Source organism: Phyllostomus discolor, chromosome 3 (assembly GCF_004126475.2).
Source record: "Phyllostomus discolor isolate MPI-MPIP mPhyDis1 chromosome 3, mPhyDis1.pri.v3, whole genome shotgun sequence".
Classification (NCBI taxonomy): Eukaryota; Metazoa; Chordata; class Mammalia; order Chiroptera; family Phyllostomidae; genus Phyllostomus; species Phyllostomus discolor.
In genome coordinates this window covers 150201576-150221298 of record NC_040905.2, presented here as the reverse complement: position 1 = coordinate 150221298, position 19723 = coordinate 150201576, and the positions used below count along the sequence as shown (strand labels likewise).

The following is a 19723-nucleotide window of genomic DNA, read 5'->3' as shown; positions in this document are numbered from 1 at the left end:
AAGTGCATGTGGTTCTAACACACTTGAATAACCCAGGAAGTCAGTTCTGGACTCAGGCCGGCTCCCCCATACCAGATATCCTATCCTTGATGTTTAGTAGGACATCAGGATCTACCAGATGCTCAGATCTATGGGACTAGGGATAGATCCCTGTGGACCCAAGACCCCTGTGTGATACATCCCTATGGATAGATAGCCCAGTGGAATGAGTCTAGGATTCTGACCACACTGGACCTGGCCACAAAGACAACTTATAATCACCAAATCTTGACATGTGCTCCAGTCAATTAAGAGGCACCAACTTAGCAGGGGACTTTTCTGGCATTCATCCAAGTATAGCCACATGTCAGAATATTTTAGTGGCTCTCACATTAATATGTATTTGCACACATTGTTTTTGATTGCTCTAATCAGACTTGAAATGAATCCAAGGAGTTTCTCCAAGTCTGAGACATTAATTCCTCAGTGCCCCCTCCCTCAGTCTCTGTCTGAAGGCTTAACTCAGCTATTTTATCTCTCTAGGTACTTGGAGACCAAAATGAAGAGCTTGTTTTCCTGAGGGAATTTCCACTGGTTCGAAGAGAGAACTCATATGAAGATTTCCTGTCTGAGCTCTTGAATAGTCACAAAACTGAAGACCCGGTACAGTGTCTCTTCTTTTTATTCTTAAAAACACAAAACTTGAATTGCTAATTCTGACTTATGGTGGTGGTTGGTTTGAGCAATTCTGAAGAGGTTTGGATGGTATTTCCTCATATCTGTGATGAGGGGGAAGCAAAGTGATAAGGCAGTAGGCAGACTGTACACGCACCTTTCTGACTTTTCCTGTGTCTGGCAAGCTTCAAACATCCTCCTCAAGCATTAAAGTTTGTTTGGGGCTGTATGTGGAGGATTCACATTGAAATAACTGATGTTTTGCCTGTGAGTCTAAACATGAAATGGTAATGATTTAAATAAGTGAAGAAAAAACGAGATTTGTATGTAAACCCAAAATTGTTTTATGGGCCAATGGAAATTCGACCATCTTCCAATCCTAGCTGCTTTGTGGATATTTTCACTTCAAAGTGTTAGTCATATTAAGTTTATGAAAGTTTGTTTCTCTGGCAGTGGTTTTGAGGGGATAACTAGAAAAATGAGCTCACAAATAAAAACAAGCAGTATCATTGACTAGAGAGATCAGGATGCAGTTCCTTGTTACTTGCAAATCAAACTGTGGTTTGTAATTGGTACTTTATTGTATCGGTGGTAATGTCTGAAAGTTCTATATGTGGCTCTTCATGGTGATGACCTTGTGCTCAGAAGTACTCACACTGTAATTAGAGGACGTGTATTCACAAGAGAGTGGATTACTTGTCCAACCATGAAATGGTAGGACCACAGAAAAGACTGCCTTAGAATAACTTCAAAGCAAACACATATGTGTCTGCATTTATACCTCCTCTACTCTGCTTCTTTACAGTCCTCCCTCAAGGGGTTTTTGCGTATTTGTCTCATAAACTTCTCTTACAGACACTGAGTGAATTAGTTTCTCAGCCATGCACAGGCCACTTCTTACTGTTTTTGTGATTCCCATACTCTCTGTGATGGACATTCACATCCTTCTCTGAGCCTGTACCCAGGATGAGCAGGAACAGTGGTGAAGGTTCCTAAAAGCACTATAATTAATTTTCATATGGTGTATGTATGTGTGTGTGTGTATTTTCCTCAGTAAACTCTGAAAATGCAGAGCCTACCTTTTAAACTTTTGTTGTTTGTTCAAGGCTTTTTTGGGGGTTCACTATGGTACACACATATTGTCATCTAAGTTTTATGCCTCCTTTCTGTGAACAGTATTTTGTAGTTATATTTTAATTTTTCCCCATTTGATGTTATATAAAATCTGAAATATGTTAGTTCATTTTGGATTTGGTTTATTTAAAGTCCTGGAAAGTGCTGCTATGTAGATACTATAGTCAAATGTCATAAGCAAGTCTAATTATTACATAATTTACACCATGAAGGAAATTGAATAATATGAATTAATTATGAACATAATGGAATTATTATAGTGGTGCCACTAAAAACAATTTTTGTCATTTGGCAAGCATTGAAGGGTGTCACAATGTTGTTATCACATGGTATTACATTGATTTACATCGTAGTAAAAATTGCATGCTGCTGAATTTCCTGAAACCTTCTGAGGTCATAAGGAATTGATTGGGTAGAAGTATTAAACCTGAAAGAGGAATTACCTACCAACACAGTCAGAACTGGGGTGATAGGCGATAATGTGAGGGGGCGGGTGGGGGAGATCAAAGCTTCCTGAATACCAGAAGCTAATTCAGCCTCCTAATATGTTTGTGAAATTCTAACAATTTCTGTGGTAGGTGTGTCTCTCTACCTGACACTTCATTTGGGCCAGAGGATAGAAAACATTTAAAGTGTAACTTTATTTTTTAAATAGACTTTGAAAGATGAATCACCATCATCTCTGTATTTGTCTAAGGGAAAGAATTTAAATATGTGTTGCTACTTGCATTAATAGCCAGAAAAGTGGAAATTCCTTTTGTGCCCCTTATTTATGAGTTTCTGCTGTATGGGGAGGAGGCTCTTGAGCAGAATGGGAGAATCGTCAAGAAACCTTCCTGGTATAGGTCACACACACCACTTGGCAAGCACAGGTGGGGGAGAGAGGAAAAATAGTTGAGCAACATAATCTGTTTGCACAATTCTATCTGCTTTCAAGTAAGTCCTCTCTAGTATCCTAAACATTCATGCACTTCTTTTGCCTTTCCTACTGGATTAGTAGCTCTGCTCTGTGACCTGGGAACCCATGTTGATTCTCACCTTCCTAGCAGCTAGTCCTGCCCTTGAATATAATAGATGCTCAGCTGTGTTATCTGTTCATTGGTGAAGGAAGCCCACCATGACTACTCTCTGTTACTCTGATGTTGGAATTTTGGATTGAAAATATATAAGAACTCCTTCATATACTATGCATGAAAGGGAATTTGTAAATATGAAAACCCTTCTAAACGTAAAATATTATTTTTAAAATGGTATGAATGACTTGTGAGGACAGAATATTAGGGATTATATCCAGGATGTCCTTTCATGCTAGGTTTATAGTAAAGCATGTAAATTTGGGGCTGTTTGCCTACTGGAAATTTATAGTTGTGGAAGTAACAAATTTGCCACCAATACATATTACATTTTGGACAGAAGTAGCAATAGCTATAGGAAACATTTTGTCACATTTCTGGGTAAAATGTGCCTCCTTATTAGCCTCTTTTTAGGTCTTTAATTTTTCTTCTTTATACTGTTTCAAATAATTTTTGAAAAACAGAACAGCCTAACTTATTTGTGAAACTCTCCTAAAAGTTTAATTTTTGGGGGGTTGGGGTCATTTTTGACCTTTAAGTGACACTTCTTCAGCTCTTTCTTAATTAGGGCCTTTTGGCACAAAATTAACTTTTACATTGGGTTAGAGAAACTTTCTAGTTAGCTTCCTCTCAGAGGGCTAATTCCATTCATTCTCCACACTGTGAATAGCAATCTAAGTGAGCCATTTGTCTAGAATCCACAGCAGGCAACCCAACTTCTAATCATTGCCTGACACTCTGCATGTATATGATTTGCATTGTTCACAGAGAAATAGGATGTTTGTCAAAGGCTGTTATTCGTTTTTGGAATAGTCAAGAAACAGATCACGTTGTTTTTGGTTGTCAGCCAAATACAAAATCAGGGTAATAATTAACATAAAATTCATTACAGAATGGGGTTTTCTTCAGTATGTAATTAGCACAAACTTCATTTGTCAGTAGCTTTGTGGTTCACAAAGAGGTTATTTAAGCCACTATGGTACTTTGGTAGAAAAGTTATTTAAATATTTATTCCAATTGAAGGTAGAGTGGTTCTGTCACTGATTGGTAAAATAGAGGTGCCCTTTGTGGCAGTGAGGTGAGCTTTCAAGCTTGGATCCTCAGAAATGCCTGTCTTTAAAGGTTGTGTGTGAAAAGAAAGAGTTTGTCCTCGAGGTCAAGCCAGCAATTCTCTGGAGTTCAACTAAAACAAAGCATGCAATTTATTAAGAAAGATTTTGCTTTCACTTGATTTTTTTCTCCCTTAGTTTTGTGGGGGCGGGGGACAGTTGGGGGCAAGTATTATTTCTATGAACTGAAAAATTAGTTCAATCAACACACATACACTTTTGTAAAATGGAATATAACTATTTCCATATGTTTTCAAGGTATTCACTAACCTCCCCTGGCAACCCTGCCAAGGGAAAGAAAACATTAGAATATAACTGATAACACCTGAAGATAATAACTTAATTAGTTTAATTATATTTCTGTGTTGGCTACTATATTGGAGTATGTAGTGGACATAAACACAAAGGAGTAGCAGTGTGTCAAGAACATTTATGTTACTGAAGAATGACTTCCCTTGTTGCTCTCTCATTAGCAACTTCTCAACTGAATTCACTCAGCACACTGTTGACAGAATTACCTTCTCCCAAACAAAAGTTTGATCTATTTATTTTTCATGTTTGTAGAATAAAGAGAAGGAATTAACTTTTAATTGCAAAAGCACACATGCTCCAAGCCGCTGAGAGCTTCATCAGCCTTTAGTGATTAGTGGCCACAACATTTTTTATTAATTGACTTTATAAAAAAATGTGTTGCAGGTAATGTAGGAGGACAGATATTTTGAAAGTGGAGTACATTACAATTTAGTCTTTGATTTTTGTGGCACGTTTATAGGTATAACTTGAATTGGCTCCCAAAATTCCTTCTTGGGAAAATACATTGAGACAAGAAGACTAGATTTGGTTTACAGTACATTCACTACTTCAGTTGTATAATATATCACAAATAAAAAAATCAGTGCACCCTACCAGGTATATATAATATGTCTGTCACTCTGTGAGGATTTTAAATGTCTTTACTTGCTTGCATTTGTAAGACTTGCCTAATGTATTATGACTCTACCAGGCACAAACTATTTTTTAAAATACTTTGGCATATAAATATTTTATATAACTTTAGATTTTCTGATTATCTTTTGGTATTTTAAAGTAAAACTCTACATTATTCCTACATGCCTGTGGAAAGGACAGAGCAAGCTCCAAGCAGGCCTACTGTGCTCCAAGCACTTTCTAAAGGATTTATACAGATTTCTCAGAACAGCCCAAAATAGGCCATGATAGCTCCATTTGTAATAATAATCAATTGTACTAATAATCAGTTGGAAATATAATTTTTGAAAGATCTCACTCATGATTATAACACAACTATAAGAATGTAGGTCTGAAAGAGGTACAAAATCTGAATGCGGTATCAATTAATAACTCAAATCAACAAATATCTCAGGGCAAAATGACAAATCTTGACTAAAGGAATAAAAATGACATAAGTGAAGAGACAGACAATGTTCATGAATGGGAAATCATGATTTCATAAAGATGCCAACCTCCCCACAAATTAGTCCATGTATCCATATAAGCAGAATAATTTTGAGAGAAAAGAGATGGAGATGTGCTCTACCAGTAAAGATTTATCACAAACCTATAAGAATTAAACAATGTGATTTTAGAATATAGACAAATAGACCAACATAGATGAATAAAGAACCTCTAAAAAAATACATATAAAAGAGAACTTGACATATGGCAAAGGTAGTATTACAAACAGTTGGGAAAGGATATATTAGTAAATGGTTACTATAAAGAAAAATAAATTCTAGATGAATTGAAAACTTTTATGTGAATGGATGGTATTAAAACTTATAGAAGAAAATGTAGAAGACTTTGTTTACACCAGAGATGGGGAGGTTTTCTTAAGACCTCCAGCTTGTAAAGGAACATATTAATTCTTTAAATTATGTGAAATTTTTAATGTTATTAAACATTTAGTGTTTAAAAATTCGATGGACAAAGTAAAAATATAAGATACAGCTGGGAAACATTATTTACAATCTATAACTGGGGAAATATTCTATACTACTTAAAGAGCTCCTAGAAATTATCTTTAAAAAGACAAACAGCCCCATGGGGAAAAAATAGGTCATCAGATATTCATGGCTAAGACTAATTAAAGACTAATTAACCTTACTAGTCATCAGGGATTTATGAATTAAAATAATAAGGATATGGCATCAAATGACCATCTGGCAAAAAATTAGAATTGACAAAGGCAAGTATCAGTGAGGGAGAAAGATAATGAGAGACACTTCTGTGTTGCTGTTTAGTATAAATGGGTATAACCACTTTAAAGAACAACTTACCAATGTCTATAAAGCTGAATACAATGTATATATTCTAAATCCCACCAATCTTGCTTCAGGAATATACCCTAGAGAAACACTTACCCTTATGTATATATTCAATGAAGGATTAAATGTTGTAGCCTCAAATTGAGGGAAAATCTCAACTAGCCATTAGAAGGTAAATGAATGAACTTATGGTTTATTCATACAATAAAATATTACAGAAACAATTAAGTAACTACATCTACATGCATTAGTATAGATATATCTCAAAAGTATAATTTCAAGGTAAGGATGATACCATTTTATAATACAGCAAATTTGTATCAATTTTAATATTATATATTTGTTTGTAGATAGATTACAGAAAATGACTAAATAAACATAGAAATGGGTAGGAAAAATATGTTCCAACTTTTTAATATTGGTTACCCAATGGACAGGCAGAAAAGTAGGGAAATTGGATTGGGGAGATGTACATAGCACACTCTAAACATATCTATAGTATTTTTAAGTATATGGTTAAATGTTAATAGTTTAAATAGCTAGTCACTACAGAAAAGTTTATTATTTACTGAATTTTTTATTATTGCAATATTCTTAAATACATGCATAGTAAAACTTTCAGGTTAATGTCTGGCAAATAATCAGCACAAAATAAATGCTATTTTTATTAGTAGTGGTTGGACTGGCATAGAGTGACAACACTCAGTGCCAAAGATTTAATACATGCTCTCTTCACATTTTTGCCTCACAGAATCGTTAAGGAGTAGTCAAATGTCTGACAACAGAGCACATGATCACAGGGCCTCCTATCAGTTCATGAACTGCAACTCTAGTAAATAATGTCAGGATGATGAATCTCAGTATTTAAGGAGAGGGACTACTTTTTTACACTTGACCTTTGAATTCACTAAGAAAACCACTATCCTTTAAGAGGAAATTTTTCTCTTTATCAAGTTCTAATTTCCTTACAGCTTATGCAGTTCCTATCTGTTGTTTATGAGACATTCACTATTTGCTAGGATTCTGTCATTTCCTCCAAATAGCAAATAGATATCAAGATTAATTATCTAAAAGACACTGGAAGTAATAAAATGTGAAGCATTAAAACTCCAAGCGCTCATGCAAGCAGATTTTTAAAGTCAAACAATCTCTTAAAATATATAATTGTTAAAAACTTAACATCAGTTAGAAATATATGAATAAACACATTGAATTTTAGGACCCTTTTTGAGCAAATTTTAAGGTTTCACATTGTGAGGTCCTGCCCAAAGAGAACTTTGCCAGTGATGGTGAAATTTCAGTACTAAACAAATTCTTCCTAGGTAGGAACTTCAACTTCATCTCTTTAAGTTGCCATTTAAATTCCTGAGATAGTCTCCACTTATAGTTATCCTAAGGTAAACTAGCACACTTCAAAATAAATGTCGAATATCTTCAGTAAAAGTTATAAATGTGAGGAGCTGACTATTTGCTGCTTAACTTTCAAACTTTCCTAATAACCATAAACTAACTCTAGAGATTGTGATTTAAGATTCATTCACTTTTCTCTATACATGTTATACTTTAATAGAAAGTCCAAAAAATTACCCTCAGAAACTCATTTGAGGCTCCAAATAATAACTTATTGCTTCCTTGTACTAAATGTCCTTAATATAAAGAACTAATTCATCTCATGGAAAGACAAATAACTTTCAAAGGAATCCCTTAGTTGTTTACAAGGCAGAGCTGAAATGATCAGCTTTTGTGAGGAGTGTAAACACTTATGTTTAATAGGCCATTTGCAGCTCAGTTGTGCATGGAGGCGCTGTCCATCAGTAGTTGAAAGTGGCTGGAGAGAAGTGGTTGCTGACAACTCCAGCTACTAGTCAAGGCCATTTGGCATCTGACTTTGGGTGCCTGAATTTAAGAAAATGTAAGAAGGTATTATGGGTTTTAGGCATTGGCAAAATGTCCCTTTGAGGCAGCACATCCTTTTAGAGTTTATTTTTTTAATCTTTAATATGTACATATTTTTAAATCTAATATGGATATTCTAATATGGATATATATATTTTTAGAGTAGGTGCTATTTCAGAGTAGGTAGAAATTTAGGCCTCTAAACTGAGATTATATTTGGGTTGGCTAATTGAAGCAAAACATTAAAAGGACATTCTTTACTAGCATAATATTATTGAATAGATATAATCTTTAAATGTTGATTTCAAAATTCTTATGCACGTAAACTTTGTTAATAGGAACTTGTAAGTAAGAAGAAGAATATGATATTTTGGTTCATTTTAAAAAGGGATAGCATTATCACCAATGGAAAGTTTTGAAAGTAGCACGTGTTAGTTTTCCTTTCTGTTAATTTTATTAAGCTTGATTTTAACTTGACTTCGACAAAGAAAGAGATGAGTATTTAAAAGGAAAGAATAAATATCTGGATTAGTTAAATACACATATGTAACTTTTGCTAAGAGAAAATATCTCTATCTACAATTGTTTTACCAAAACTAGAAATGTGGAATTGGTTGGGTGTGAAAGGGTCATCTGCAGAGCCTAAAACCTGAGGAAGGTGGTGCCGTCAGCTGGGGGCTGTGTCTCCACCTGGCTGTGAGATTTAAGGCAAGTCATACAATTGTCCAATTCTTGTTTTCCTAACCTTTAAAATAAACATATTCTGGATGATCTTACAGTCCTAGAATACTGTCTCAAATTAGGTATTTAACAGAAACTCAAATTCCTTAAAGTTACTATTTGATTAGCCTTTTTGATTTCTATGCAAGTTATATTTTTGTTAAAACCAATTATATATGTTTCTGAAGTCAGGTCTTCCTACCAAAGTAGACTCACCTTCCTTTTCAATTCTCCACAAACATCAATTGGCTGCCCATTCATTCCATATGGACCTGTACCAACATAATGTTCCTAAAGCTCCACTTTGTCCTTCCTATAATGAGTACGCATGTCAAATCCAATTAGGTGTCTCTGGAAAATCACATTTCTGAAACAGTTTACTGTCAGAACCCCTTAATCTGGGCCCCTTTTAACTCTAACTTTGTTTCTGACATCCACTTAGACCTTCTTCATTCCCGCTTGCTGAGACCACACTTTGTTTTCATGTGCAATTACTGAGTCACAGGACCTCTTCTGCCTGGCATATGTCTTCCTTTTCTCTTCTCTAAACCTCCCTTTATTAAGCCATCTCCAGTCCCACCAGCTCCACGAAGCTGCCCTCAGGCTGGTCCTGTGGGTGAGCTTGGTCTCTCTGAACTCCTTAGCAGCCACTGGCTTTGCTCAGGGAACCAGCCAGGGTCCTGACTTCTGCTGCCCAGAAGACCCTCCACAGGTGCGGACAGTCCAGCACTAGGCTCGTAATCTTCAGGGATGATCAGCCAAGAGTGGAATATTAGAGAATGTCCAGGAAAAGAAGTAGAAAATTGTGAGATATCAGAGAGTGGAATACGGTGGAGGAACAAAAAAGGGAAGACAAGGCAAGTAAGAGTGTGAATGGAGCTGCAGTGGGGTACAGGCAGTCCAAAAATTCAGACTAGGAATTCATTCTGGGATCCTGTTCTAAGAATGTTGTGCAATTGTTGTGGTATCTCTTATACTTTTCATCTTTGTTTATCTTTTTATGCATATACACCGTCTTCCCTGGACATTTTCAAGCAAAACCCATTTTATTATACTTTGTTTTCCCAGTGTACAGCATAGACTCTTAAGAAGAGCAACAATAATAATAATACCAACAATTGTAACAAGAATAGCAACTTTCATTTATTGTCTACTTCTTCTGTGCCAGGTGCTGTGAAGTTATTTGTGCATGCATATCTCATAAATCCTAGAAAGAGGATGCTATCCCCTGCTAACAGATAAAGAGATAGAAAAAATAAGTTATTTTCCCAAGATCAAACAACTAATTTTTACTTAAATTTTTTACTTTACTTAAAATGTTTTTTAGTTTTTACTTAAAATCTTAATTTTTTACTTAAATTTAAAACATTTAAAGAATACTGATTTGTCTCAGCAACAACTTACTAAGCACCTACTATATATTCAACCTACTAGTCTAGCTAGTAACTGAGGATATGAAGATGAGTGATATCTTTGCTCTCTAGGAGTTTAGAATATAAACATTTTAATTCTCACTGTTGAAATATTTTTGTTTTTATGTAAGCTTACCAGGGTATGGCAGAGTATTCAGATTACAAGTATCCTTTTTAGGATAGCTCATTCTTTTAATAGAAAATTCTTCAGAAGTAGTCTTTCTTCCTTCCTCCCTCTCTCCCTTTCTCTCTCTCTCTTTCTCTCCTTCCTTCCTTCCTTCCTTCCTTCCTTCCTTCCTTCCTTCCTTCCTTTCTTCCTTCCTTCCTTTCTTCCTTCCTTCCTTCCTTCTTTTCAGAAGGTTGAAATTGATTACATATGAAGCAGGTTCAAAGGAGTTGCTGAACTCACTTCAGGTGGGCCTTATTTTAGTTTGCAGTTAGATTCCTATATGAGTTACTGCTTTGCACACTCCATTGATCTTCCATAGATTTAAGTGTCGATATATATGTTCACCTGGCTGCTTGTCACCAGTTTGAAATTACAAGTTAGTGGATTGGTTTGAAAGTATGACCAGCTGCCCCATAGAGAAGTGTCCCAAGTTTCAATGGAGATGATTGGTTTTCATGAGTGAGCATGTAGAGAATATATGTAAGAAACTAAGTTATGTAAATTGCTGAAAACTATGGTATTCTGTGATGAACTCCAATTTGGTTAAAGAGAGGAAAAAAATGATCTTGGCTTTTCAAGTACGCTACCTTCTTGGTAACTCAAAATGTAAGGCACTGATGGGAATATGACTAAAAGGTTATGCCATTTAGTATTAAGTCCATTGTGTGAGACTGAAACCTCGCCAAATGATGACATAAACACAGATTTTTTTGTTTCTCTCCTATGTAGAAGATATTTTCCAGAGATAGAAATTTCAGGACCATTTTGATGAAAAGTTCTAGGGACCCAGGCTCATTCTAATTTTCTCCTAATTCATTCTAGCCTCTGACTCCCATTCTCAAGGGCAACTTGTGATCCAGGGTGGCCACCAGAACTCCAGCCATGGCAGCCCATGTTCTCAGCAGTGGGGTGGAGGGAGGGACAAATAGTAAGGGGGTAAGGAAGAAAAAAGCAAATATCAACCGGCTCATGGAGCTTTCCTGGCAGTGGTCACTCAGTATATCTTTTAATAGTTCATCAGCAAGACCTTAGTTACATATCCATACCTGGGTTCAGGGGTACCTGGACCATGCAGTTTTTATCCTGGGTGACCACATACCTAGTTTAAGGGAGAAAGGGGAATAAATTTTGGAGTGAGCAGCTAATAGTCTCATCCACGTTAATAACAGTAATTGAACTAAATCCCCAAAGTTTGTATGCTGAATACAAAATTCATTTCCCAGTGGTTTGAAGATTTTTTTTTGGGGGGGGGGGGTGATGGAGATGTTCTAGAATCAAATAGTGGTGATGGTTGTATAATATACTGTGAACCATTGAGGTGCATCCTATAAAAGGGTGAATTTTATGGTATATGAATTACATTTCAATTTAAAGAAAACAACTCTGTAGTCTAAGAAGTTTCAGTCTAACAGAAGAGGACAGGATGCAAAATCTTTCCTTTATTCCCATGAATGTAAGGAGGGTAGCTCAAAAGAAAGAGTGAAGGTTATCATGATATATTTCAGTGATTGTGTCATTTGAAGAGAAGTACCCCACCCATGCTCTCTGCCAATGCTGGAGTGTAAGGGGAATGAATACGTGATAACCGGTCGAGCTGTGGAGCAGCTGGCGGTAGCAGTGAGGGCATGAGTACAAGAGCAGCAAACATTTACCATCTACTAAATTGTTTGCCTAGATGATAATTATAATAGCAAGCACTTCAGATAATATCAAGATTATTTTATGAGAAAACTGAGGCACAGATTGGTTAATTAACTTGTGAAGGTCATGCCCTTTGTAAGCAGTGGAGCCTGGCTCTGAATCTAACAGTCTGGCTATGCAGTCCATGCTCCTACCTGCTCACTACACTTACAGACTTTCTCTTACTACCAAAAGTGACCTCTCTGGGAAGAAATAGCCATCTTTTATGAATTTTGTGATTTTTATAACATGTAAATTTAAAATTGTTTGATTATAGTTATTCAAGTGATGTTATGGAATAGGACTGGACATCTGTTCCCAGATTGCCTCATTCATTCACACTAAAATGCTTTCATGGACTAATTGAAAACATAATGTCAATCATCAAGCCACATATGCACATACACACACAGCTGAAGGAGGCAACCTGCTTTATTAAGCTTACTTTTATTTAGATATTTAAAGCACATATTTCCTTTGTCAAACTTAATGTAATGCAATAAGACAAATTTCTTTCATTTTCCTCCCAGATGATCCCATATGGTCCTGGCAAGTGTATGGCTTGCTTTTGACAGGCGTAGCATCTTTTTAAAAACCGGATTGAAGTTGTTTGCAGTTTTCGATCATTTAGGGGTATAGATGTTTATGGTACTCTCATTGTTATAATTAAACAATACATGTGAATCTGAAGAGTTTATTTTTCAAGGCAATTCAAAGCTTGGGCAGTCATACCTTAGAGCAGAAATATTCTCTTTCACAATGTGCGTACATGAACCTTCCACATGTGATCAGTATACATGATTTGTGTGACACATATTGGAACTTGGAGAAATTTACACTCAAAGGACTTGCCTGAGTTTCCTCTTTAAGCAAGTTCTGTTTTATACCCATGAAAATAGGATGTTTTTGTGTACTAATGGCATGTCTGATTCTCTACCAGCCTTTTACCCACTCTGACTATGGCAGGGTGAATATTGGGGCAAAAATTGTCCAAATCTTTTCATTGCAAGACTGAAAAAATTACACAGGAACATGTGGTCTCCAAAAGAGATGTAATAAAAGGCTGGTTTTAATGGAAAGACCACAAGAATCTACCTGGCTTCATAAAGTTTGATGAATATTCATTATCTCCAGAAGAGTAAGACTGTTAGTGTACACTTCAAAAAGCATTTTTTAAAATTTTTATTTCAGAATTCATAGTTTTTCCCACTCAGCCATAAATATGATGGATATAAATGTCACAGTCACACACTTAGGTGTGCAAAAGAGTGACTTTAGTGCCTTTTTGTAATCAAGTGTAATTTCTGTTTCACCCAACCCTTTGTCCCATTTGTCCTGATGCAGGAAGTTACTTTAGTTCCTTCCAGGTAAATTTAATAAATTAGTTATTTGGGTTCAAGATTGTTTGAGTGTTGTAGATGCTCCTCACCAGCACCCCCACCCCCACCGCCTCTCTGGGAAGCATACGTAAATGTCACCAGAGAGAAGAGGGGAAAGGTATGTGATTCTAACCTAGCCTCTCAAGGTGTTACTGATCCCACTTGTCCTTGGCATAAATGAGGTTTATGGTCACTCAGAAGGAAACTTGGGGTGAAGGAAAAGGCAGCTTGGACTTCCTGTCAATGATAACAGAGCTCTGGATTCTTGTTACCACCTACCTGCCAAGGAGCAGCCTCACCCACCAGATTCCTGGTGGGAACTGTCCAGGCCTTGTCCATCTGATCAAGCATTATCAGTGATGCACATTCTGGCAGACAGGCCATCATTTTTTCTTTCTTTGATAATTCCTGAGTCACTCCAGAATCCATTGACTATCTCAAGCCAAGGGAAACCAGAGCTGAGGGTGTGGGCATGTGAGTTTGGAGTCTCTTTCATGCTAGATCCATGCATGCCACTGGGGCACCATAAATGACTTATCTCTGAAGCTTGTTTTTCCCCTTCCACTAAGACAAAGTAGGCAATGTCTTTTCTTCTCTAAGATCCCAAAACATAAAACTTAAAGTAGGGGTACATACTTCTCTTTTTCCCAAGCAAGACCCTTTCTAGTGGGTGAGAAGGGCATACAGTTTCTAGACAAGTCTATCTTGAATCCTCTCCATACTCTACTGTCCTAGCTTCTGTAAGTTCTTGTAACGTGGAGGTAGTTAGGAGAAATGTGCATGGAGAAAAATGGTGTGATGTATCATGTCTGCTTTCAAAGAATTTATTTTTAAGCTTTTCAGCATTTGAACTTAGAACTCAGTAATTCAACTTCTTTGTTCTCTGGCCTGGTCTGATAATCTCTCACTTGTTAATGGTGAACCTCATGTCTTGTGGAGTAAATGAAAAAAAAAGTCAGTTAACATCTCAAATAATTACCCCACCACACTAACTTATGTGTTACATTCAGTAAATTATGCAGAAATGAATAATCCAGCCTTTCTTTACAGATTGGGTGACCTTGGGCATAATTTCAGTGTTTGCATTGCAGTTTTGAAAATTCATGTACTGCTAAATTTTTTTTAGATTTAATTTATTTATTTTTAGAGAGGGAAGGGAGGGAGAAAGAGAGAGAGAGAAAAAAACATCAATGTGTGGTTGCTGGGGGTCGTGGTCTGCAACCCAGGTATGAGGCCTGACTGGGAATAGAACCTGCGACACTTTGGTTCACAGCCCGTGCTCAATCCACTGAGCTATGCCAGCCAGGGCTTAAATTTTTAATTATTTTGAATCTACACTACAGAAATAAATTTTACATAGTTGTAACAAGCACAAGGTAATTAAATACCATTACTAGGGCAAAAACATTTTAAGTGTGATTTAAAATAAGAGCTATTGTTTTTCAGGTAAGATTTGGTCATAGAATAAACTCTCCCTGTTGCCTTATTTCCCAGTGCTGTCTAAAGGAGGGAGAGATTATTTTATCATCCAAAAAACAATTCCTAAATGTAAGAAATGCTGACAGAAGTGACAAGCATTTGGTTTTCTTTGACTGAATTCCAAAGTTCATTCCACTTGCTGCATACGTTTCTTGTTCTCCAAATAACTGCTCAAAAAGAGTTTAAATTCTGATCGCAACTTGGGTCTAAAGTAGTTAAACACACTAAACATGATGCCTACAACCTCTACCTCACCTCACAGCACTGAAGGAGGCATAGGGAGCTGACCTTTTGGTGTTTGGAAGAAGATACTAATTTAAACAAGGTCCAGACCAGCGGATATACTGAAGGACATACCCATTTTGTTCAAGTTTACCTAAAATTGTAGAAATATTCCCTATGAAGAACTTTTACAAAAATTTTAAAAAATACATCATTATCAAAATATTCTATATGCAGTGAACCAATAGTACGTGGCTTAAGAGGATAAAGCTTCCTCTTCTCCAGGAGTCAGAGAAGAAGGAAGATGTCCACCTTTACTTTGCCTATCATCATGGGAATTTCCCCACATATATGCTTAGTCCTAAACTACTCCAGGGGTTAGGCAGCCTTTAGTTATGGAGCAGTAGCCAGAGACAGACTCAACATATTTAATAACAAACTATTTTAATGTAGGAATGACAGTGAGTTGACCAGCATTTTCACAACCCATCTAGAGACAAAAGAAAAGAGGAGGCATTTTTATGCCTTGAAAGTTGCAACCTCTGGCTTGAAACTCATCCATGTATTTAAAAATCACATGTTCAATTGTTTGAACTATCCAGAACATGGCCAAACTTCAGAAAATGATTAAAATAGAAATCATAAAAATAGTTACAGTAAACTCACAAAGGTCTCTTGGCCTCTTGTTCTGGGTTTATTACTCTGTCATTCAGTTCTAAGTGAATTAGTTGGTGTGGCTGACAGGTTGTAAGTTAGTCCCCCAAGTCCCCACCCTCTGGTGTTTAGGGGCTTAAATTTTGGGAAGAACATGTGACTTGCTTCTAACCAATAGAATATGGTAAAAGTTAATGGGTGTCATTCCTGTAATTTCATTATGTTAGACTCCGTCTTGCTAGGAAACTTGAGAGTCTTGTTCTCCTTCCTGTTGGCTTCGAAAGACAAACTACTGAGTCCTAAAGACACAGGAAATGAATTCTGCTAACAACATACAAGCTCATAAGTGTACCCTTCCCTAAATGAGCCACCAGTGAGAACCCAGCCCTGGCTGGCACTCTGCTGCCTTGCAGAAGACCCAGACAGGTGTACCCAGACCCCCAGGGCCATAGAAACTGTGCAATAATAAATGTGCATTGTTTTTTAGCCTTTGAGTTTGTGGTAGTTTATTATGAAGCATAAATAATTAATACATTAGTTTCTCAAAGTATAAAAGAGAGTTATTGCCACTTGAATCAGGTGTTGATAGCAACAAGAAAATATACTGAAAAGGAGATAGCCATGTGGTAAAAACAGAATATGTGAGTTCAAAAAATATCATATGGCTGTCTAAACCAATTTAGCATAGATACTAGTAGCCGCATATACCAGTGAAATCTCTCAAAGCATAGTGGAACAATAAAATGGTGTTCATAATTATGACTGAGTCCACAAGCAGTGGATATATCAGGCAAAGTACATTCTGTGCTAGAAGGAAGAGACCTATGTAATACAACTGAAAAAAATTCATAATTATCAAGTTAGCATTAGACATGCTTGGCCTTGCATCTTAGAATTGAGAATTTGGTATTTATCCTATAATTAATTCAAAGGGATCATAAAATAGCTAAATATTTATGATCAAAGGTTATACATGCCTTTTTCATAATGTCAGAATGCTTATAATATCTGAAGTGAGGATTTTCAATTATAAATAAATAAATACTTGCACTGAAAATTCAAGTATCGTTTACTTCCATGCAGCTTGTAACAGTTCAGCCTCTGCTTCTGGGCAAGAAAGGCACTTGGAATTGGAAACAAAGAATAGCTTATAACCATACAAATATGCTTAAGGTTTCTTTTTCATGGTCTTCTCTGCATCTCACGAGGTTTAGAGTAGGAAGGGGTTATATGAGTAAATATTGGAAATGCCCTGGATGCTGCAGAATTTTAAAGCCCTATTGTGTAATTCTAGTTCAAGCACATACTAGTCATAGTCATGTCACCTACCCAAGACTTCGTTTTACCCATTGTAAAATGGGAATAATATTTCTCACTATAAAAGCAGACTATGTACTATCAATCCCTTTGATAGACCCATTTACAGGAAATGTTTTTGCAATATTTTTTGTGACTGGTACTGACAGAAAATCTAGCTATCTAATATGTTTATGAGGTCCATAAGATTCTCTTTATGTGACTTGGATTTGGGATTTGGATTTGGGATGTCACAATTTATAACTCACTTTTCCTTGCATGCAATTATATTATCTTCCTGGTCCTCCTGAGAGGAAGGCATTAGCATGTGTCAGCAGTGCCTGCTCATTGCTGTGTAGTACACCCCACTCCCACATTATTGATCACTGAAGGACAGAGTTGCCTAGTGTCCCATAGCTGGTGAATGGTAGAATCAGAACTGAGACCGAAGACTTTTGCCTCTAAATCCCATATCTAACTCTGTAATATTTTGATGGAAAGATACTGCTTACCTAGAAGCAGCAATAGACATCTCTTGAGAGCAAAGGTATTTCTGAGTCACTATCCTGCCTTTTCATCAACAACTATTATGTCATGTCCCCAGTTACTGGCTCCCATTTGGAGTGATGCAGCAACTTAACAGCCTAATTTCTTTTTCACACTGAGTTTTAGGTAAACAAGGAATCCCTTGTCATCATCCACTTTCTAGTAACTCTTCTTAGTGGAGTCCATTCCTCATAGTAGATGCAAAAGCGTGGTTTTTATTCTTGTGCCTGGAGTCTTGAAGCTAACTCCTGTTTAAAATATTGTTACTCCATGAAAAATTGCATTCAATTTTAAACAAAGAACAAAAGCTTAAACACAATCTGTCCGTATGTTCATATTGGAGATTATTCATTCTTTAACTTATTTATTTAAAGATTTAAAGGGTTTAAATAATAAGAAGAAAGAAAGATGGATAGGTAGGAAAAAAGAAAGAAAAGGAAAAGGAACAATCATTCTCACAGTGACATGTACCTCATTTGCTAATTCAGATATAATTTATTTGTCATTATGAAGGAAATAAGAATATATTAGGTATAATTGCAATATTGTGTCTTTATCCTGTGCATGAATTTTTTAAATGGTCATACTGTCATACACTTTCTGTGATATCCATTGCTTATGTTACTGAAATATCAGAACATGAGGTTTGGGTGGGTACTGGGGAGTGTGTAAAATGTGTGATAAAGCCATTCATTCATTCTAGCAGCAAGGTGCAAGGAAACACAGGATGGATACAATACAATCTCCATATCTTTGAGGGGAAAATGACCTAGGAGAATTCACAGGCTGTTTAACAGGGATGGTAAATTGTTGGCACTCTTACCACCTCTACACTCCTATCCCTCAAGTAAAAGTCTCTAATTGACAATGTTACTCTTCCAGGGTGAAGGAAGCTCATCAGCTCAACAGGAGCAGTTGTCAGGACGTGGTTAGCACTGGCATTCAGTCTGTTGTAGAATTTAAAAAAGTTCTTAGGAACTTCAAGTCTGCTGAGTCTTTTTGTTTGGCTTCTCACTGATGTTTTCTCACAGACACATGAAAACATAAGCTATGCAAGTGAACTTCCATGAGAAGATATCTGGGAACATGGTAACTGTCTACCAAATAGCTGTAATGTAAACAAATTTGACTTTGCTGGATGAAAAGGGAGGATGAAAGGGTAAAAGTCAATGGAAGTCAACTTTTAGAGAAATTTACAATTTATTTTTAAGCAAAATAGTGAAATAATTAGAGCTGGCTTATGAGGTAGTAAGGTCTTTTTTGCCAAAGCTATTCTAATGGATTCTGGTGATGCACTGCCAGGGAAGTTGCAGAGGTGATGTGAGGCTTAACCCTCGGTGCTTTCACTCTATCTTGCACATACCCTTTATTGTTTCCTTATTCCCTTGTTTGGTCATTGTTTATCTGTGTACTTGTCCATTACATGATAAAGATGAACTCATTGAACACTGTTATGAGCCAGTCAGCCCTAAGTGTTGATGGCACATTTTTTTTAATTTAACAGTTGTAGTATGAGTGTGAAACAGAAATGATGCCTGTTTGACAAGTGAGGAAACTGAGGCGCAAGAAGGTTAAATAACTTGCTTAGGTCATGATGTTGGCAGCTCTGTGCTCTTGACACTGCACAGAACAGCTTCCCAAGACAATTAGTGGCTGAGTGATGCTTGGATGAGAATGGTAATAGGCTTGAATAAGTGGGAAAAGCTGTCTCTTAAGTAAATCATTTCTATTTCCCACCAGCTAATTGGAGACAGGCGTTAAGAGGAAGGAATTAGTTCCACTCCACAGTTCCAGGCTGAGCTCTGTGTTGCCTCCAACAGAGATGGGGTGTGGGGGGCATGAGAACATTGTTCTAATTGAGATCCTAGAGGAAATTGCTCTTGAAATGGCTGTGAATGGCTATATTGAAATCTAATTTGATATAACATTGTTAATTGACAAAGCGTAATTATTAGGTAAATTTTGCCATTGTAATTCACACAGTGGCAAACTTGATCTAAGCTTGCTGTATAGTGGAC

At 36.5% G+C, this 19723-nt stretch overlaps 1 protein-coding gene across 2 annotated transcripts in view; it reads left to right on the top strand.

Moving 5' to 3' along the window:
• The window catches only part of ADAMTSL1 (ADAMTS like 1), a 907410-nt gene that overhangs the window by 234787 nt on the left and 652900 nt on the right, over positions 1 to 19723 (top strand). For both annotated transcript variants that reach the window (XM_036021558.1, XM_036021557.1), the window contains exon 2: positions 523 to 642. In XM_036021558.1, coding sequence (XP_035877451.1) covers positions 523 to 642 — 120 coding nt within the window. The remainder of the gene's footprint in view (positions 1 to 522; positions 643 to 19723) is intronic.